The sequence below is a fragment of the Anolis sagrei genome, chromosome Y (genome assembly GCF_037176765.1).
Source record: "Anolis sagrei isolate rAnoSag1 chromosome Y, rAnoSag1.mat, whole genome shotgun sequence".
Classification (NCBI taxonomy): Eukaryota; Metazoa; Chordata; class Lepidosauria; order Squamata; family Dactyloidae; genus Anolis; species Anolis sagrei.
The window spans coordinates 29,869,012-29,891,210 of NC_090035.1; the positions used below are offsets into that span (position 1 = coordinate 29,869,012).

General features: G+C 44.4%; 1 protein-coding gene across 1 annotated transcript; it reads right to left on the reverse strand.

Moving 5' to 3' along the window:
- Positions 1-8,102: 8,102 nt before the first annotated feature.
- Positions 8,103-10,265, reverse strand: LOC137095576 (zinc finger BED domain-containing protein 4-like). The gene has a single exon (XM_067462356.1). It carries the CDS (start codon positions 10,263-10,265, stop codon positions 8,103-8,105), a length of 2,163 nt encoding a protein of 720 aa, XP_067318457.1.
- Positions 10,266-22,199: the final 11,934 nt, after the last annotated feature.

The window sequence follows — 22,199 nt, forward strand, 5'->3', positions numbered from 1 at the left end:
TTAGTATGTATGTGGAGGGAGGAAGTGTATGTGGCAGCTTTCTAATTGGCTATCACTTTCACAGGCGACAGAGACTTGCACGAGCGATGGACCTGGACCAAACTTGGCACACATAACCCCCATGACCCCCTGTACGTCCTGCTGAGGTATGGGGGAGGACAGGCAAGGGAGGATGGATTTGTAGTACTTTCAACCCCTTCGGATTCAAGAGACCACTGTGGCTCCCTACAAAGAGCGATAAAGGCCAAATTTGGCACACATAACCCCCATGACCCTCTTTAGTTCCTGGTGAGATTTGGGGGAGGACAGACAATGGATTTTGGGAAGTGTACAACTTTCTTACGTGTTGGTTACCACAGAACACTGCGGCCCCCAACAAAGATTGATAAAAACCAAACTTGGCACATAGTGCCACCATTACACAATCTACATCCAGGGGCTGTTTGGAGGAGGATAAACCATGCACAATGGCCTCTCTTCCAGGCACCTCAGAGACGTTGCCTGCCAGGCTGAAAAGTGGACTTCCCACTACCCAAACATGGGTAAGAGGATTAAAAATTAAATATAATAAAATTATCAAATTATCAAAATACTTGCAAATTTGTAGGGAAGTGAAGACTCATGTAATCCAGTTCAAAGCAGATAATATGACTGTGACGGAAACAGAAAGAAAAGTAAAATTGATTTTCAATAAGTGCTGGACCCCAAAGGGCCAATGTTCCCGCAGTCAGCAGGCGTGTAACTCATTTGAGGAAACAGAAAGTAAACTAAAATTGATTTTCAATAAGTGCTGGACCCCAAAGGGCCAATGTTCCTGCAGTCAGCAGGCGTGTAACTCATTTGAGGAAACAGAAAGCTAACTAAAGAAAGATAAATGCACACATGACAACTGCAAGGGCGGATGGGAAATGACTAAGGAAAGGGTGCAGAAAAGGGCGTTGAGGGAAGCAGACAGAAAGGGGAAGTCAAGCTGGCCTTCGAAAAACATTGCCTGCCCTCACAGATTCATTTGAGAAACGAGATGGTACGTCCTCCGCTGATAGATCCAACCGATCCATACTCACCCAGTAATCAAGCAGTAGTTGCCCGGAGAAAGGAGATAAAGAGGGAAGTTTGTTATGGATGGATGGAGGGGGACGGCAGAGATGGTGTGAAAGATAAATGCACACATGACAACTGCAAGGGCGGACGGGAAATGACAGAGGAAAGGGTGCATAAAAGGGGTGTTGTGGGAAGCAGACAGTAGTACTTAGGCCACATCATGAGGAAAGGGGAAGTCAAGCTGGCCTTTGAGAAAGAATGCTCGCCCTCGATGGAGGGGGACGGCAGAGATGGTGTGAAAGAATCATAGAATCATAGAATAATAGAATCAAAGAGTTGGAAGAGACCTCATGGGCCATCCAGTCCAACCCCCTGCCAAGAAGCAGGAATATTGCATTCAAATCACCCCTGACAAATGGCCATCCAGCCTCTGCTTAAAAGCTTCCAAAGAAGGAGCCTCCACCACACTCCGGGGCAGAGAGTTCCACTGCTGAACGGCTCTCACAGTCAGGAAGTTCTTCCTAATGTTCAGATGGAATCTCCTCTCTTGTAGTTTGAAGCCATTGTTCCGCGTCCTAGTCTCCAAGGAAGCAGAGAACAAGCTTGCTCCCTCCTCCCTGTGGCTTCCTCTCACATATTTATACATGGCTATCATATCTCCTCTCAGCCTTCTCTTCTTCAGGCTAAACATGCCCAGTTCCCTAAGCCGCTCCTCATAGGGCTTGTTCTCCAGACCCTTGATCATTTTAGTCGCCCTCCTCTGGACACATTCCAGCTTGTCAATATCTCTCTTGAATTGTGGTGCCCAGAATTGGACACAATATTCCAGATGTGGTCTAACCAAAGCAGAATAGAGGGGTAGCATTACTTCCCTAGATCTAGACACTATGCTCCTATTGATGCAGGCCAAAATCCCATTGGCTTTTCTTGCTGCCACATCACATTGTTGGCTCATGTTTAACTTGTTGTCCACGAGGACTCCAAGATCTTTTTCACACGTACTGCTCTCGAGCCAGGCGTCCCCCATTCTGTATCTTTGCATTTCATTTTTTCTGCCAAAGTGGAGTATTTTGCATTTGTCACTGTTGAACTTCATTTTGTTAGTTTTGGCCCATCTCTCTAATCTGTCAAGATCGTTTTGAATTCTGCTCCTGTCCTCTGGACTATTGGCTATCCCTCCCAATTTGGTGTCATCTGCAAACTTGATGATCATGCCTTCTAGCCCTTCATCTAAGTCATTAATAAAGATGTTGAACAGGACCGGGCCCAGGACGGAACCCTGCGGCACTCCGCTCGTCACTTCTTTCCAAGATGAAGAGGAAGCATTAGTGAGCACTCTCTGTGTTCGTCCACTTAACCAATTACAGATCCACCTCACCATAGTTTTGCCTAGCTCACATTGGACTAGTTTCCTTGCCAGAAGGTCATGGGGGACCTTGTCGAAGGCTTTACTGAAATCCAGGTACGCTACATCCACGGCATTCCCCGCATCTACCCAGCTTGTAGCTCTATCGAAGAAAGAGATCAGATTAGTCTGGCATGACTTGTTTTTGATAAATCCATGTTGACTATTAGCGATGACTGCATTTGTTTCTAAGTGTTTGCAGACCGCTTCCTTAACAATCTTTTCCAGAATCTTGCCCGGTATCGACGTGAGGCTGACCGGACGGTAGTTGTTTGGGTCGTCCTTTTTTCCCTTCTTGAAGATTGGGACCACATTGGCCCTCCTCCAATCTGCTGGAACTTCTCCCGTTCTCCAAGAACTCTCAAAGATGGTTGCCAATGGTTCCGAAATGACTTCCGCTAGTTCCTTCAGTACTCTGGGGTGTAGTTGATCTGGCCCTGGGGACTTGAACTCATTAAGAGCGGCCAGGTATTCCTGGACGACTTCTTTCCCAATTTGGGGTTGGATGTCCTCCAATCCCTCATCCACTCCATCTTGCTGAGGTTGAAGACTCTCTTTTTGTGAGAAGACCGAGGCAAAGAAGGCATTAAGTAGTTCTGCCTTTTCCCTGTCCCCTGTCAGCATTGCCCCATCTTCTCCTCGAAGAGGTCCTATCGCCTCCTTGTTTTTCCTTTTTCTACTGACATAAGAATAGAAGCCCTTTTTATTGTTTTTAATGTCCCTGGCAAGTCTGAGCTCGTTTTTTGCTTTAGCTTTGCGGACCTTTTCCCTACAGGTGTTGGCTATTTGTTTGAATTCTTCTTTGGTGATTTCTCCCTTTTTCCACTTCTTGTGCATGTCTCTTTTGTGTCTTAGCACAGTTAGAAGTTCTTTGGACATCCATTCTGGCTTCTTTGCACTTGTCCTATTTTTTCTCTTTGTTGGCACGGTTTGCAATTGCGCCTTGAGTATTTCACTCTTGAGAAATTCCCATCCATCCGTAGCTCCCTTGTCTTTTAGTATCTGTGTCCACGGAATGCTGCTCAGCGTTTCCTTCATTTTTTGGAAGTCAGCTCTCCTAAAGTCCAAAATGCGGGTTTGACTTGTCTTAGTTTCGGCCTTCCTTTGTACCTCAAATTGCAGGAGCACATGGTCACTTGCCCCTAAGGATCCTACCACTTCGACCGCATCGATCAGGTCCTCCGCATTTGTTAGGATGAGATCAAGAGTAGCCAATCCCCTTGTTGCCTCTTCTACCTTCTGGACCATGAAATTGTCTGCAAGGCAAGCGAGGAATTTGTTGGACCTTGTACTCTTGGCCGAGTTTGTTTTCCAGCAAATATCGGGATAGTTGAAATCGCCCATGACTACTACATCTCTTTTCTGTGCCTGTTTGGTCAACTGTTGGCAGAAGACTTCATCAAGATCTTCCTCCTGGCTTGGGGGTCTGTAGTAGACGCCTACAACGACATCTTTTTGAGTCCCAGTTCCCTTGATTCTTATCCAGATGATTTCAAGCTGGTTTCCCAGATTGCTGTCTTGAATTTCTTCTGCAGCATAAGAGTTTTTGACATATAAGGCTACTCCGCCTCCTCTCCCCTTTGTTCGGTTTCTGTGAAAGAGGTTATACCCCTCGATATCTACATTCCAGCGATAGGAGTCATCCCACCAGGTTTCAGTGATCCCTATGATATCATATTTGTGGTGTTGTGCTAGAAGTTGGAGTTCGTCTTGTTTATTTCCCATGCTCTGTGCATTAGTGTAAAGACATGTGAGCCCCTGGGATCTTCCCTTGAGCTGTTTAATTGGGATTATTGTGCTTTTGGTACTTGGTCCTTGTTGTGTTTGTGCAGCCCTGCGTTTAGCCTTCTGGCGTTTCCCAGACATTATGGGTAAAGTAGTGTTCGCAAGGCTGTTGTCCCCCTCCCCCGGTGGACCTAGTTTAAAGTGCGTCTAATGAGGTTTGCGAGTCTGTGAGCAAAAAGGTGTTTTCCTACTTGTGTGAGATGCACCCCATCCCTTGCCAGTAGGCCATCCTCCTGGAATAGCAGGCCATGGTCGAGGAAGCCAAAGCGTTCCTCCTGACACCATTTTCTAAGCCAGTCATTGACCTGTACTATTTTTCTGGCTCTTGTGGGTCCGTGTCTTACAACAGGGAGGAGGGATGAAAAGACCACCTGTACATTACATTCTTTTAGCATTGCTCCTAGAGCTCGAAAATCATTTGTGATCTTTTGAAACGTATGCCTTGCAGTATCATTGGTTCCTACATGAATCAACATGAGGGGAGGATGGTGATAGGGCTTGAGGAGCCTGGTGAGCCTCTGAGTGAGATGGTGTATTTTTGCCCCCGGTAGGCAGCATATTTCTCGAGCCATCCCATCTGGTCTGGAAATGACAGCTTCCGTTCCTCTAAGGAGGGAGTCGCCTACTACCAAGACCTGTTTACTTTCAGGAATGACAGGGCCCCTTTTGTGCAATGTAGTGTGTAGGTCTCCAGAAAAGTGATCCTGTTGGTGTGAATTGTGTAGGTGAAAAGTGTTGTCCTCCTCCTCGACATCCCCCGTGCATTCGTCAAGGACAATCCATTGAGATTCATCCAAGAGCCTATGGTTCTCCTGTATGTGTTCCTGTTGCTCCTGGTCTATGGTTGGGGATGGTACCCCTGCACGATTGTGCAAGTGTGAATGTTGTGAAGTGTTGTCCCAGTCAGGGCTATCCCCTGCACACTGATCAAGGATGAGCCACTGATCAGTATCTAAGCCATTCTGGTCTTCCCCAATATGTTGTGTTTCTTGGTCAGGTGCTAGTTGTGTGAGAATTTGGAATCTATTGTGTAACTGCAGCTGAGCGGAAGTATTCTGAGGAGGCTTCTGGGTCCTATGTGTCCTTCTAAGGGTGACATTTCTCCAAGCCTGAGGGTTGTCCACATCTGAGGTGCTGTTCTGTTGAGCCTCCCCGTAATGTTGGTGTGATATGGGCCGCGTATCTAGGCCAGTGTGGTGTGTGGTGTCTAAGAACAGCTCAAGTTCCTGAATGTCCTTAAGGGTCTTAATACGGTCCTCGAGTTGTCGTATCCTGTGTTCCATGCGAGTGATCTGTGTACACTTGGGGCAGATGTAATTGAGTAATTGTAGTGTGAAAAAGCTGAACATGCCACAGCTTGTGCATGAGATGGGAAGTTTTCGTGTTTGTTCCATCTGGAGGTTGCTAATGACCTCCTCTTGGTGTGTGTTTGATGTTGTTGTCTGTATGCAGGGGTGAAAGTATAGGTTACTGAGTGTACAAGTTCGCGCGCGCCGTGAGGCTGCCCCTTGGGTTCAGACACTGGTTTATATAGGATAACCAGGAAGCCCCGCCTCTGAGACAGAGCAGTTAATTTTTAAACTCAGGAAGCCCCTCCCCTCAAACAGAGCAGTTAATTTTCAAACTCAGGAAGCCCCGCCTCTCAAAGAAAGCAGCGCTGAAAGCTGTTAAATTTAAAGAAAGCTTACCCTGAAGCAGAAGGAAACAAAATGGGTTCCTGCTTCCTCAACTTCTGTGGAAAGCCCAGCTGCCCCTTGGGTTCAGACACTGGTTTATATAGGGAAATGGACACATGACAACCGCAAGGGGACTCGGGAATGACAGAGGAAAGGGTGCATAAAAGGGGCGTTGGGGGAAGCAGACAGTAGTTCTTTGCCCACATCATGAGGAAAGGGGAAGTCAAGCTTGCCTTTGAGCGACAATGCCCGCCCTTGATGGAGGGGGACGGCAGAGATGAACGCCCAACGCAAACGGCCTCTCTTCTGGGCACCACAGAGGCATTGCCCGCCAGGCAGAAAACTGAACTTCTGACTCTACCCAAACTTACAGGTAACAAGGATTCCTAACCTCAGAACCAACAAACACCTACTGGTTCACGGGGGGTTGGAGGGGGACGGCACAGATGCAGTGGAAGAGAAATGGACACATGACAACCACAAGGGGCACAGGGAATGACTGCTCCCCAATTATGGAAGCCCGCAGTCAGCAGGTGTAAGCACTTTGAGGTAACAGAAAGAAAAGTATACTGGACTAGCTGAACCCACCACGCATTGCTGTGTCCAACCTTCCCTCCCTCTTCCTCTCCTTTTTTCCTATCTTTCATTCCCTCCCAATCCTTCTCCTTTTTTTCTTTTTCTTTCCCTTCTTCCTTCCTTCTCTACATGTTTCTTTTCTCTCCTTCCTTCCTTCTCTATTCTTCTTTACGTCTTTTTCTCCTTCCCTCCTTCTTTCCCTCCTTCTCTCCTTCTTCCCTTTTCTACTCTTTTCCTTCCTTCCTTCCTTCCTTCCCTCTTTCTCTCCCTCCTAATATTCCACCTTCTCTCCTTCCTTCCTTCTTTACCCTTTCCCCCCTTAATTCTCTCTTTCTCTCCTTCTTTCCCTTCTTCTCTCACACTTTCTATCCTTTCTTATCTCCTTTCCTTCTTTACCTTTCTTTCTTTCCTTGTTTCCCTTTTTCTCTCCCTCCTTCTCTCCTTCCTTCCTTGGGGCACGTGGATGGGGGAACAGTAGTGGGAGGTGCGTAGAAAAGTGGGCGTATGAGAGGATAGGGACAGAGCAGGCGAGGTTGAGGGCGTGGTCTGATCCCCAAAGGGCCACTGAGCCCGAAGACACTGGTTGTAACTACTTTGAGTTAACAGAAAAGCAAAGAGCACTGGATTTTCCAAAAGGGCTGGACCAAAATGGGCCACATAGGCTGCAGTAACTGGTTGCAACTACTTTGAGTTTACAGAAAAGCAAAGAACACTGGATTTTCCAAAAGGGCTGGACCAAAATGGGCCACAGAGGCCGCAGTAACTGGTTGTAACTACTTTGAGTTAAGCAAAGAACACTGGATTTTCAAAAAAATGCTGGACCAAAATGGGCCACGGAGGCCGCAGTAACTGGTTGTAACTACTTTGAGTTAACAGAAAAGCAAAGAGCACTGGATTTTCCAAAAGGGCTGGACCAAAATGGGCCACGGAGGCCGCAGTAACTGGTTGTAACTACTTTGAGTTAACAGAAAAGCAAAGAGCACTGGATTTTCCAAAAGGGCTGGACCAAAATGGGCCACAGAGGCCGCAGACACTGGTTGTAACTACTTTGATTTAACAGAAAAGCAAAGATCACTGGATTTTCCAAAAGGGCTGGTCCCCAAAGGGCCACTGAGCCCGCAGATACTGGTTGCAACTACTTTGATTTAACAGAAAAGCAAAGAACACTGGATTTTCCAAAAGGGCTGGTCCCCGAAGGACCACTGAGCCCGCAGACACTGGTTGTAACTACGTTGAGTTAACGGAAAAGCAAAGAGCACTGGATTTTCCAAAAGGGCTGGTCCCCGAAGGGCCATTGAGCCCGCAGACAGAAATCAAAGCACACTGTTTTTTGCAGAAGGGCTCTACCCCTAGGGCCAATTAGCCCGCAGTCAGCAGACTTTGATTTTGGGATGTGGATTTTGATAATACAGTGTCTTATGGACTGAAGTAGTTTTAATGGATAGGGTGGTGTTAATCATTGGTGTGGGTTTTGTGTAGGAGACTTGGATTGTATGCCGGTGTAAAATGTTGGGGGGGGGGGAGAGGTAGTTGAAGTGGATTGATTAAAGATTAGATTAATAGTTGTTAATATTCGAAAACAGAAGGCTATAGTGATCTACGGGACGGTGCTCTCGAAATCACTCAGGATAGCCCAAAATTGGCAGGTTAGCCTTCAGGAAGACCAGTTTCTCCACTGCAAGGGGGTCAAGCGCGTTATGTTGGAGGGTTATGACATCTCCTGCCAGGCTGAAGACCCTCTCACTCTGCACGCTAGTAGGTGGACAACTGAGAAACTTGCGTGCCACGGTTGAGAAGTCAGGCCATGCCTTGCTTCGGGAGGACCAGTAAGTCAATTGATCGGTGAAAAAACTCTCCTGAGGCTCCTCAAAGTAACGGTTAACAGAGTACTCGGCCAAGTCTATCTTTGCAGCCTGGGCCGACAAAAATGTTCCTTCCTCTGAAAGAAAAGCGATACTGTCCTGTATGAAATTTTCCTCGCACCTCCTTTTCTGACGCACCACCCTACTGTCATTCCTTGTAGGTGGCAAGGTGGGGCTATTGGTAACGGTGCTGGCGCTACCACTGGGGTTTTGGGGAATAACGGCATCGACGATTTGCTCAGACTGTTGTCCCACCCTCCAAGAGTATTCTCCTCTCACGAGCGAGACAAGTTCGGCCTTCCACCTCGGCAAATCTTTGGGGCAGACGGTGTCCTTTATGCAGGGGTCGCAGAGTGCTGCCAAAACGCGAGTCTTACTCTCCATCAGTGGGAGGAGATGTTTACGGAGGCAGATATACAACTTTCTGACCACCTCCTGGGCCTGTGGAGTCAGGGGCCCAGCCATGGAATGTAATGAAATGTATCCACCCAGCATCTCCAAATGCCTCTTCAACCATAAGATGACAGAGAGCACCTGGCTGAGTAGAACTTTCTGGCCTGAAAGTTTATTGGTGGCTATTTTAAATGGTTCTAGGATCTCGACCAGCTGAGCAATGGTCATCCACTCCTGGTTGTTGGGGACCAGCTTGTTTATCAGAGCCGCGATTGACAGTGATACGGCGTGGACTGCCCTCTGTTGCTCCACCATGCACTCTAACATCATGTAGGTGGAGTTCCAGCGGGTGGAGACATCCTGCAGTAACCGGTGTTGTGGGAAGCACTCCAGGGTCTGCCTGTCACGCAGCAGTTTTGCGGACTTGGTGCTACGATGGAAGAAGCCTGCGATTCTGCGGCAGCGGTCAATGAGCTGAGTGACAGCGGTGGAGCTGTTTTCATCGGGCCCCTTGAAGCCATCTTTTACACAATTATGCAGCAAGTGCACCATGCATGTGACGTTTGTGAAGCCCGCACTTTCAACCACCCGGATCATGTTCCTTCCTGCGTCTGTGACCATGAATCCCGAGTTAGCACCGGAATGAGTATGCCGCATCCAATCTCTCATCATATCTCGCAAATACTCAGAGATGGTGTCGGCCCTGTGATCCGCATCTATCACCTCAAGGGACAGGAGGGCCCATCGATGACCCGAGTCGAGGCAACCCTTCGTCTCCCACCAGTGAGCAGTGAGGGACAGATAGGAATGCCCTCCTCCCATGCTGGACCAAATGTCCGAGGTGAAATGTACATACATGGCTCGTGATTTGTTCAACAGGGTTCTGAGGTGTTGCTTGCATCCCTTGAACAAAGCTGGAATGACAGTTCGAGAGAAAGTTTTGCGAGGCGGGATGTTGTACCATGGTGCCAGGAGGTGAACAAATCGGCGAAAAACTTCCCGTTCCACCATACGGAAGGGCTGGTGGTCCAGAGCCATCATCTTTCCCAGGTGACATGTTATTTCCTTCGCTGATGGCGGCTTCAATCCAGATCTCACCCTTGTAACTTGCAGGCCCCAAGCATCAATGGTTTTCTGCATGGGGTCTGTTGGTGAGGTTGGAGTGCTCTGTGTACTGCTGCATGTGCTGCCGCCTTCCACTGTGTCTACCTTTACATTTGGGTGGTGTCTCTTCATGTGCATCCGTAGCCCTGTCGTGGCAAGATGCCTCATATCTTTTCCTCTGCTGACACTCACACCGCAATGCCTACAAACTGCCAAAGTGGCCTTCTGAGCATGGACGTCGTAATGATCCCAGAGAAGCGATCTCGGACTACCCACACGCGCTACAGGTATAACAATGCTTGTATTTGGAGTAGAGGTGTTAGGGGAAGGGAGTGGGATTGTTGGTGGTTCCTCTTCCTCGCCCTGCAGCAGCATGCAGTCCTCCTCTGGATCACTAAGTGCCGAGGTGGAAGCAGAATCCATGTTGTCAAGGTCTACCACCCATCCCTCAGAAACGTCCTCCTCCTCACCCTCCTCTTCATAACCAGTGGTAGTTTTAACAGAGGTACTCGGTAGTACATCATGAGCGCAACATTGAGACTTCAGAACAGATGTAGATGATTCTCCCATCTCACAGCTTGATAAAGCATTTGTGTCTGTTTCAGTTGCCTTCTTCTCGATGTGGTCTTTGTTGGTTGAATGTTCCCTTCTTCTCGATGTGGTCTTCATTCCCCTGCCTTTCTTATATGTTCGTGATACCCTCACTGGGCCCTTGCATCCCGAAGAGCTTGGAAGGAAACGTTTCATCACACTATTCAAAGGCAAAGGCTGGTAGGAGTGGGCGAGGTTTCCTCAGAGTATTAGAACGTTTCTGATTGTAACTAACAGCACTAAAAGGGGAAACGATGTACTGTGACGGAACTAAGAGTGGGGGTTGCAGGCCAAAATACCAACTGAGAGGGAACCGTAAAGCAAGGCAAGGAAAAATTGAGGACAAAGAAAAAGGAAAATTGTATGGACCCCAAGGGCCACTGAGCCTGCAGTAACTGGTTGTAACTACTTTGAGTTAACAGAAAAGCAAAGAGCACTGGATTTTCCAAAAGGGCTGGACCAAAATGGGCCAGAGGCCGCAGTAACTGGTTGTAACTACTTTGAGTTAACAGAAAAACAAAGAGCACTGGGTTTTCAAAAAGTGCTGGACCAAAATGGGCCACAGAGGCCGCAGTAACTGGTTGTAACTACTTTGAGTTAACAGAAAAGCAAAGAGCACTGGAATTTCCAAAAGGGCTGGACCAAAATGGGCCACGGAGGCCGCAGTAACTGGTTGCAACTGCTTTGAGTTAACAGAAAAGCAAAGAACACTGGATTTTCAAAAAATGCTGGACCAAAATGGGCCACAGAGGCCGCAGTAACTGGTTGTAACTACTTTGAGTTAACAGAAAAGCAAAGAGCACTGGATTTTCCAAAAGGGCTGGACCAAAATGGGCCACAGAGGCCGCAGTCACTGGTTGTAACTACTTTGAGTTAACCGAAAAGCAAAGAACACTGGATTTTCAAAAAATGCTGGACCAAAATGGGCCACGGAGGCCGCAGTAACTGGTTGCAACTACTTTGAGTTAACAGAAAAGCAAAGAGCACTGGATTTTCCAAAAGGGCTGGACCAAAATGGGCCACGGAGGCCGCAGTAACTGGTTGCAACTACTTTGAGTTAACAGAAAAGCAAAGAACACTGGATTTTCAAAAAATGCTGGACCAAAATGGGCCAGAGGCCGCAGTAAGTGGTTGTAACTACTTTGAGTTAACAGAAAAGCAAAGAGCACTGGATTTTCCAAAAGGGCTGGACCAAAATGGGCCACAGAGGCCGCAGTTACTGGTTGCAACTACTTTGATTTAACAGAAAAGCAAAGAACACTGGATTTTCAAAAAGTGCTGGACCAAAATGGGCCACAGAGGCTGCAGTCACTGGTTGAACTTGCAACTACTTTGAGGTAACAGAAAAGCAAAGAACAGTAACACTAATGAAATTATTTTTAATTATTAATAATAAATATTAAAAATATTTTTAAAAAAGAATTTCAAAAGCTTCCCCTCCCAAAAAACAAACAGGCAGGCACAAGCCCCAGCCCCAGCCAGGGACTGAGAGGCAGACAGCTCCAAGCAAAAAAGAAGAAGAAGAAGAAGAAAGGAACAGTAACACTAATTAAATAATTTTTTAATAATTATTAATAATAAATAATAAAAATAATATTTAAAAAGGAATTTCAAATGCTTCCCCTCCCCAAAAAACAGCCAGGCAGGCAGAAGCCCCAGCCCCAGCCAGGGACTGGGAGGCAGACAGACAGCTCCAAGCTCCCTGTCCCCAGCCCAAGCACGCCAAAGCCAGACTCCACAGCTGCAGCAAGCCAAGTAAGGCAAGAGAAAGCCCTCCGTCCACCCTCGCTTCCCCAGCACAATGCGGCCACGCGGAGCGCGCAGCCGCTTTTAAAGGGCAATGGCCGCCCTTACTGACCCGTGGCGACTCCTGAATGGCTCGCTGCGCTCCCAGCATCCAACCATCAATGACGTAATTTCCGAAACTGGCGGAAGTCATTTCAAAGATGGCGGATGCTGCTTCGATATTAAAAATACACTTCTGGGTTTGAAAAAAAATCAATATCGCTCCGTTATCAAAAAATAACGAAAAAATAACGAATAATGAAAATAACGAATGAAACCGCCCAGCCCTACTGCTTAACATTCAAGATCAGAGACATTTAATCTTTCATTGACTTTGCCAGGTATTATTCTTCTGTACAGTAGTATCTGTTATCTCTGTGACCCAACTACAGGTACAGGCAGTCCCCAAGTTACATCAAATTATGTAGGTTTGTTCTCACTATAGGCTGAACAGTAAACATATTCATGGATTCCCTGCTGTTATATTAAGACTGTTACATGCTTGAAATCAAAATTTCATTTATTTGTAATTAGAAATAAATATTTCCCAATGTATAATTACATATTGCTTTTGTGATTAATCACTATGCTTTATGTTCAGATTGTAACAATAAAAATACATCCTTCATATCAGATATTTACATTACGATTCATAACAGTAGCAAAATAAGACATGTGCAGTGTTCATAGGAATTTGGTCATTGTTTTTTTTAAAAAAAACAAACTATAGTCCGGCCCTCCAATGGTCTGAGGGACAGTAATCTTGCCCCCTGTTTAAAAAGTTTGAGGACCCCTGCTCTAGAGGGTTTCGACCTAAGAGCGGGATGGCATTCATACATTTGGTTCCAACATGAAAAAAAAAAAGAAAAAGTCTTTGGTAATCATATTATAAGATGGGCACTATTGAGGACATGGTTAAAGTATATAAAAAAATTATTCAGAAACTCCATTATGGATATCCCCGATGGAAGCGAATCAGAGGAGATTGTTGGGCTGGATGGTTTGGCCAACCTACAAGGATCTCCTAAATAAAGACACTACCACTCTAAAATCCTATGAAGACATAAAAAAGATTTAAAACAATCTCTTTGTTACACTATATGCCAATAAATGAATATTATAAACAGGATAATAAGGTAGGATTTAACTGGAAAACTTCAAGCTGGGACAAAATCCTTCAATCAGAGAAAAAACTAATAACAAAAATTTATGATAAATTACTAGAATGGTCAACTGAAACTGAACTAATAAAAAATGGTATAATTAGATGGGCAGAAAATATAAGAAGGCCAACCCACTTGAGAGAATGGGAAACAATTTGGAACAAGAAATTAAAATATACATACGCAATGGACTTGAAAGAAAATTGGCTTAAGATGTTCCACTGATGGTATGTCACACCTAAAAAATTGAATTTAATGTATAAAAACTTGGATAAAAAATGTTGGAAATGTCAGGAAGCAGAGGGAAGTTTCTTCCATATGTGGTGGTCTTGCAAAAAAGCACAAATCTACTGGAAAAATATTCATGAACAGATACAGAAAATATTGGGAATATCATTCCCCAAAAAACCAGAATATTACCTGTTAAATATCACAGACTCAGAATTTACTTCAGACCTAAACAAAGATATTTTAATCACTTATATGACAATGGCAGCAAGAATATCATTTGCAAAAATATGGGAAAATGACAAAACTCCAGAAGTAGAGGATTGGTTAAATAAATTACAAAAGATGCCCATGGATAAATTAACTTTTTTTTTTAAAGAAAAGCCCGGGAAAACCAATAAAAGAGATAAAGTGGTCATCATTTGAAAGTTACATGAAAGAAAGATGGTGAACAAGAAATAAATGAAATAATACTAAAACAAATATAAACTAAGAAAGATAAAAATATATTAAGCAAAGGCACAGAATAGAAGTCTAACAAATATATTTTTTCTTTTTTTCTTTTTCAAATTTTTGTTTTTTATTTTTTTCTCTTTTTGTCTCTCTCTCTTTTTCTTTCTCTTCTTCTTTTTTCCTACTTTTCTATAACCAGATGTTCCCCCACTTTCCCTGTATACTATTGGTGCTCTCCTCTTTTTTTTACTATTATGTTGTTATTTTATATATACCTGTGCAAATAATCCAATAAAATTACTATTAAAAAAGCCCTCCCGACAGATGGCCATCTAGCCTCTGCTTAAAAGCCTCCTGAGAAGGAGATAAGGAGATTTTGAGAGCTGTTCTGCAGTGGAACTCTCTGCCCCAGAATGTGGAGACTCCTTCGTTTGAGGCTTTTAAACAGAGGCTGGATGGCCATCTGTCGGGAGTGCTTTGAATGCAATATTCCTGCTTCTTGGTAGGGGGTTGGATTGGATGGCTAATGAGGTCTCTTCCAACTCTATGATTCTATGATTCTGTGACAGATAGATAGATAGAATCTTAGAGTTGGAAGACACCCTAAACACCATTCAGTCCCGCCCCTTTCCGCCAAGGAAGACACAAAGCTCTCCTGACAGATGGCCATCCAGCCTCTGCTTAAAAGTCTCTGGAGAAGGAGATAAGGAGATGATAGATAGATAGATAGATAGATAGATAGATAGATAGATAGATAGATTACTAAAGTTGGAAGAGACACTAAGGGTTATCCAGTCTAGCCCTTTTCTGCCAAGCAGGAAGACACAATCCAAGCCCTCCCAATAGATGGCCACTCAGCCTCTGCTTAAAAGTCTCTCAAGGAGATATTTATATAAATAACTAGCTGTGCCCTGCCACGCGTTGCTGTGGCCTATAGTAAAACTTATCAAAGTTGAGGTAGATATCTGGACTATTATGAAAGAGAGGTACCTACCTATTCCTTTCCCCTTTTCCTCCCCCTTTCTTTCCTTTCTTCCTTCTCTACCTCTTTCTTTCTTTCACTACTTGGTTTCATCATTCTCTATTTCCTTCATTCCCTCCCCCTTTCTTCCTTTGCCTTTCTTCCCTCCCTGTTTGCTTCCTTCTTTCACTTTTTATTTCCTTTTATTTTACCACCATCATAACAATAACAATAATGCAATGCATTGCCTCTGGGACCTGACACCTCTCCCATTCCTCCAGGGTCTCATAGGAACAATAGCATAATAATAATAATAATAATAATAGAAATAACAACCTTTACCCGCCACGTGTTGCTGTGGCCAATCTTCCCTCTTTCTCTCCTTCTTTCCCTCCTTCCTTCCTTCTTCCCTCCCATCTTTCCTTCTCCTCTTCTTTCTCTATCTCTTTCCTTCCTTCCCCCTTTTTCTTTCTTTTCTGCTGTCTCTCTTTTCTTTCCTTCCATCTTTCCTTTTCTTTCCTTTTCTTCTTCTTTCTTTCTCTAACTTTCCTTCCTTCCCCCTTTTTCTTTACCTCCATTTCTCTTTCTTCCTTCTTTCCTTCCTTCCTGTCTTTCCTAGATTTTGACAGGGCGGGAAGGGGTGGGGTGGGGTTTGGAGGGGGCATGAAGTAAAAGGAGGTAAGATTGGGGTGGGGGAGTGATGGATCGTGGGGTTGTGTGTGTGTGTGCAGCGGCGGGGGGAGTGATGGAGCGTGGGGTTGTGTGTGTGTGTGCGGCGGCGGGGGAGTGGGGTTGCGTGTGTGCGTGCGGCGGTGGGGGGAGTGATGGAGTGTGGGGTTGCGTGTGTGTGTGCGGCGGCGGGGGGAGTGGGGTTGCGTGTGTGCGTGCGGCAGCAGGGGAAGTGATGGAGCGTGGGGTTGCATGTGTGTGTGCGGCGGCGGGGGGAGTGGGGTTGTGTGTGTGTGTGCAGCGGCGGGGGGAGTGATGGAGCATGGGGTTGTGTGTGTGTGTGCGGCGGCGGGGGGAGTAGGGTTGTGTGTGTGCGTGCGGCGGCGGGGGGAGTGATGGAGCGTGGGGTTGCGTGTGTGTGTGCGGCGGCGGGGGGAGTGGGGTTGCGTGTGTGCGTGCGGCAGGGGGGAAGTGATGGAGTGTGGGGTTGTGTGTGTGTGTGCGGGGGCAGTGGGGTTGCGTGTGTGTGTGCGGCGGCGGGGGGAGTGATGGAGTGTGGGGTTGTGTGTGCAGCAGGGGTGTGTGTGTGTGCGGGTTGTGTGTGTGTGTGTGGTGGCGGGGGGAGTGATGGAGTGTGGGGTTGTGTGTGCAGCAGGGGTGTGTGTGTGTGCGGGAAGCGGCGCGGCGGGTCTTGGAGAGGGCATGGTTTCCGCAGAGGGAACGTTGGCCGGAAGGCCATGTGCGCGCGCCAGGGAACATGCGGCTGGGCGCCAATGCGCATGCTCAGTTGTTTTGCCGTTTTGTGAGTGTGTTGTTGTGTTGTTTTTCATTTTGAGTAGATACGTTTGTACCTTGTGGGTTGTGTTATGGTCATGGGAATTTTGGTTAAGTTTCGTTGGGGTTTTTTGGGTTTTGTTTTTTGCCGTTCTGAGTGTGTTGTTGTGTTGTTTTTCATTTTGAGTAATATGTTTGTACCTTGTGGGTTGTGTTATGGGCATGGGAATTTTGGTTAAGTTTCGTTGGGGGATTTTTGAGTTTTGTTTTTTTGCCGTTTTGTGAGTGTGTTGTTGTGTTGTTTTTCATTTTGAGTAGATATGTTTGTACCTTGTGGGTTGTGTTATGGGCATGGGAATTTTGGTTAAGTTTCGTTGGGGGATTTTTGAGTTTTGTTGTTTTGCCGTTTTGTGAGTGTGTTGTTGTGTTGTTTTTCATTTTGGGTAGATATGTTTGTACCTTGTGGGTTGTGTTATGGGCATGGGAATTTTGGTTAAGTTTCGTTGGGGGATTTTTGAGTTTTATTCTTTTGCCGTTTTGTGAGTGTGTTGTTGTGTTGTTTTTCATTTTGAGTAGATATGTTTGTACCTTGTGGGTTGTGTTATGGGCATGGGAATTTTGGTTAAGTTTCGTTGGGGGATTTTTGAGTTTTGATGTTTTGCCGTTTTGTGAGTGTGTTGTTGTGTTGTTTTTCATTTTGAGTAGATATGTTTGTACCTTGTGGGTTGTGTTATGGGCATGGGAATTTTGGTTAAGTTTCGTTGGGGGATTTTTGAGTTTTGTTGTTTTGCCGTTTTGTGGGTGTGTTGTTGTGTTGTTTTTCATTTTGAGTAGATATGTTTGTACCTTGTGGGTTGTGTTATGGGCATGGGAATTTGGGTTAAGTTTCGTTGGGGGATTTTTGAGTTTTGTTGTTTTGCCGTTTTGTGAGTGTGTTGTTGCGTTGTTTTTCATTTTGCGTAGATATGTTTGTACCTTGTGGGTTGTGTTATGGGCATGGGAATTTTGGTTAAGTTTCATTGGGGGATTTTAGAGTTTTGTTGTTTTGCCGTTTTGTGAGTGTGTTGTGTTGTTTTTCATTTTGAGTAGATATGTTTGTACCTTGTGGGTTGTGTTATGGGCATGGGAATTTTGGTTAAGTTTCGTTGGGGGATTTTTGAGTTTTGTTGTTTTGCCATTTTGTGAGTGTGTTGTTGTGTTGTTTTTCTTTTTGAGTAGATATGTTTGTACCTTGTGGGTTGTGTTATGGGCATGGGAATTTTGGTTAAGTTTCGTTGGGGGATTTTTGAGTTTTGTTGTTTTGCCGTTTTGTGAGTGTGTTGTTGTGTTGTTTTTCATTTTGAGTAGATATGTTTGTACCTTGTGGGTTGTGTTATGGGCATGGGAATTTTGGTTAAGTTTCGTTGGGGGGGTTTTGAGTTTTGTTTCCTCGTTGGATGCCCCTAACAAATTTATATATATAGAAAATGTAATGTTAGTTCGTGCTACCATCAGAACTCAAAAACCACTGGGGGAATTGACACCAAATTTGGACACAAGACACCTAACAGTCCAATTTATGTCCTCCACTCAAAAAATTGATTTTGTCATTTGGGAATTGTTGTTGGGATTTATAGTTTACCTACAATCAAAGAGCATTCTTAACTCCACCAATGATGGAATTAGGCCAAACTTAGCACACAGGGCTCCCATGACCAACAGAAAAAACTGGAAGGGTTTGGTTGGGAACTATAATTCCCAACCTTGAATTTGGAAATTATAGTTCACCCACATCCAGAGAGCACTGTGGACTCAAACAATGATGGATCTGGACCAAATTTGGCATATTCCATATGCCCAAATATTGAATATTCCATATGCCCAAATATGAACACATATGGAGTTTAAGGGAAATAGATCTTGACATTTGGGAGTTGTAGTTGCTAGGATTTATATTTCACCTACAATCAAAGAGCATTCTGAACTCCACCAATGATGGAATTCAACCAAACATGGCATACAGGACTTCCATGACCAACAGAACACATTGGAAGGGTTTGGTGGGCTTTGACCTTGAGTTTGGGAGTTGTAGTTCACCTACATCCAGAGAGCACTGTAGACTCAAACAATGATGGATCTGGACCAAACTTGACACAAAAATTCCATATGCCTAAATATGAACACTGATGGAGTTTGGAGGAAATAGACCTTGACATTTAGGATTTGTAGTTACTGGGATTTATAGTTCACTACAATTAAAGAGCATTCTGAAACCCACAAATGACAGAAATGGGGCAAACTTCCCACACAGAACACCCATAACCAACAGAAAATATTTAAGGCCATCCAGTCCAACTCTCTTCACCAGGGCAAGAACATGTAATCAGAGCCCTCCTGACAAAGAACCATCCAGTCATAAGGTATGATTCTCTCTCACACACACAGATATAGTATCATAGATTTGAAAGAGACCCTTAAAGAAGGACTATGATATGTTGCATATTCCAGAGTAGGCAAACCAGACACTCTCCACATCAACACTGACAAAGAAACAACAAGAAATACTGTTTACTCACAAGCATATAAGAAAGAAATTGCATATATTAGAAACCAACACTTTCTCATTACTTTATTTTCCAGATCACCAGACCGGGCCACAGCAACGCGTGGCGGGGGACAGCTAGTATAGATATGTAAATAGATATATAGACAATTCCTAGCCCCTTTCCATCAAGCAGGAATACACAATCAAAGTCTTCCTGACAGATGGCCATCCAGCCTCTGCTTAAAAGCCTCCAGAGAAAGAAATAAGGAGATACGATAGACAGATAGATAGACAGACAGATTCCTAGAGTTGAAAGAGATTCCACGGGCCATGCAGCCCAACACTCTTCTGCCAAGCAGGAAGACACAATCAAAGCCCTCCCAATAGATGACTATCCAGCTTCTGCTTAAAAGCCTCCTGAGAAGAAGATAAATAGATAGAATCTTAGAGTTGAAGGGACCCCCCAAGTGCCATCCCATCCAACCCCTTTCCATCAAGCAGGAATATACAATCAAAGTTTTCCCAACAAATGGCCATCTAGCCTCTGCTTAAAAACCTCCCAAGAAGGAGACAGATGATAGATAGAATCCAAGAGTTGGATTCATCCAGTCCAGCACTTTTCTGCCAAGCAGGAAGACAAAATCAAAGCCCTCCCAATAGATGACCATCCAGCCTCTGCTTAAAAGCCTCCTGAGAATGAGATAGATAGAATCCTAGAGTTGAAGTGACACCACCAAGTGCCATCCCGTCCAGCCCCTTTCCATCAAGCAGGAATACACAATCAAAGCCTTCCCGACAGATGACTAGACTCTGCTTAAAAGCCTCCTAAGAAGGAGATAAGAATCCTAGAGTGGGAAGAAACCCCAAGGGCTATCCGGTCCAACTCCCTTTCTGTCAAGCGGGAAAACACAATCAAAGCCAAGAGATGGCCACCCAGTCTCTGCTTCAAAGCCTCCAAGGCAGCCAAATAGCTCTTACACTCAGGGACGCCTTCCTGATGTTTAGGTGCAATCTATCTCTCCTTGCTCTCATCCAAGCCCTGCATTTCGTTCTCAAGCAGCAGAACGAAATCCTGATGGCATTTCGGAGAAAAGTGAAGACCTGGCTGTTCGAACAGGCATTTGATTAGGCAGTGTAATTGATTATAGGAACATGGAATAACGGATAATGAGACTGGATTCTGATTCTATTGATGAGACGTAAATGATTGTCATATTGATGTTTAATTGTTGTTATGCTATTGCTTTTAAATGTTCCAATGATTTTGTAATATTTGTATTGAAACTGTTGTTGTTAACCACTTTGAGTTGCCTAAGGGCTGAGAAAAGTGGTATATAAATTAAATAAATAAATAAATAAATAAATCCTTACTTCATTTATATACCGCTTTTCTCAGCCCTTAGGTAACTCAAAGCGGTTAACAATACAATAAATCCTGACTTCTGGGTGAAGGCAAGATGGTGGCAACACCAGATCTCTGAAGCTCTGCAAGCACAGAGACCAGGACCTTTTTTTTCAAGGATTGGAGAAAACCAAATCTCCCCAAACCGACAGGATTGAGTACGGTTTGGCAGCGTACCTCAGGAGGGCAACTCCTGGCGGGGTGAGGGGGCTTTCCGGAGAGGAGCCCACTCACCGGTGCAAGAGACCCTCGAGGAGGAAGCAATCCAGATTGAAAGGAGCGTGACGAAACCACCGGGCAGAGAGTTGACCGCCTTCATTATTTTTTACTCAAGACTATACATACACATACCATAGAAGAACTTAAGAAGATAAGTGAAGCAGGGAGAAGAAAAGAACCCAGAAGGGAAAGAAACCAATGGAACATTAACTAAGCAACGAAGCAATAAACCAACGCTAACCAACGTTTATCCAGTTGGAGAGGCGAGGGACAGCGAAAGCGGCAGGAACGCCAAGCAAAAAAACAGATCTTTGCACCTTGCCGTAAAGCAGATGGAAACCGTAAGGAGATGCAAATAGGTGAAAAAAAGATGGAAAAAAGACGGAAAGAGGACAAACTTAGGAAAGTACAGAGGGAACAAACCTTAATAGAACCTCAACAGAACAGGCAAACCCATCAACAACATAATAAGACAGAAGGAAAGCGGTGAAGAACATCCATATCAACACCTAAAGAAGAAGAGGAAGAGTAGGACAATTAAGGGGAATTACAGTAAGAGACAGAAAGAGTGAAGAGTAGCTCTGAATGGGGGCAAAGAAACAAATAAGAATTAAACTTCTCCATCAAAAAGGGTGATCAAAAAGAAGCTAATTAATTTCACTTTGAGTATGTAATTCCGAGTAATTCTGAGTAACTCTGATACATTTAAATTATTACAACAATTCATAATAATTAAATATCTGGTCAGAAATATGATTGGCACTGAAAATATAGCAAATATAGCAAACAATATAATATAATATAGCCTTAGATTATGTCGGACAGAACTGACCTAACTGATCTTTCTGACTTAATAGCTTTAACTGATTAAAACTAACCTAAATCTAACCTAGTGGAGATTAAAAGCTTCAATGCAGTGGTGATTAATTGCAGTCGGTAATTTATCAAAGGCTGTTAGTGGTTGGGTTTGAATTTTTGCATTTAGAGTATTTAATGTATTTAAGGTATTTAGTGTATTTAACGTATTTAACGTATTTAATGTATTTAAAATTAGAGATTTAAGTCATGTTAGCTTCCTCCTCTTCTCACTGGGACTGACATCATAAGCTGATATAACGTGGTTTACAGTCAAACACCAGCTTCCTACTACTTTATTACACCCAATATAGTAGCAACATACAATCCAGTTAATGGTACAAAGAGTCAGCAGCTGTGAATATAGCAACCGTAGTATTTTAATGTAATGTAACTCCTCAAGTGTTATATGTGGAAGGACAGTAGAGGTTCCAAACCATAACTCCCAGAAAAGGGGGTCCAAACTGGTGGCTTGAAATAGAATTGTGCTTTAAGAAAAAAGAACTGGGCAATACTTAAGTAGAGTCATTGCTGAATTACTGACAATTACACAACTATATATCAATATAACCTAAGAAAGCAGGGAAAATTTTAAATTGTAAAATAAAAACAAAGTAATAGAAACAGATAACTTAAATTAATCAAGCTGACTCCACGGAACATGGATAAAAACATGGATAAAAATCAAACACCGAAACAAACAAAACCTCAACAACCCAGAAAGCAGTCTTTC

Excerpts from the sequence above, each read along its gene's own strand:
- LOC137095576 (XM_067462356.1), bottom strand. The coding sequence starts at position 10,265 with ATGGATTCTGCTTCCACCTCGGCACTTAGTGATCCAGAGGAGGACTGC.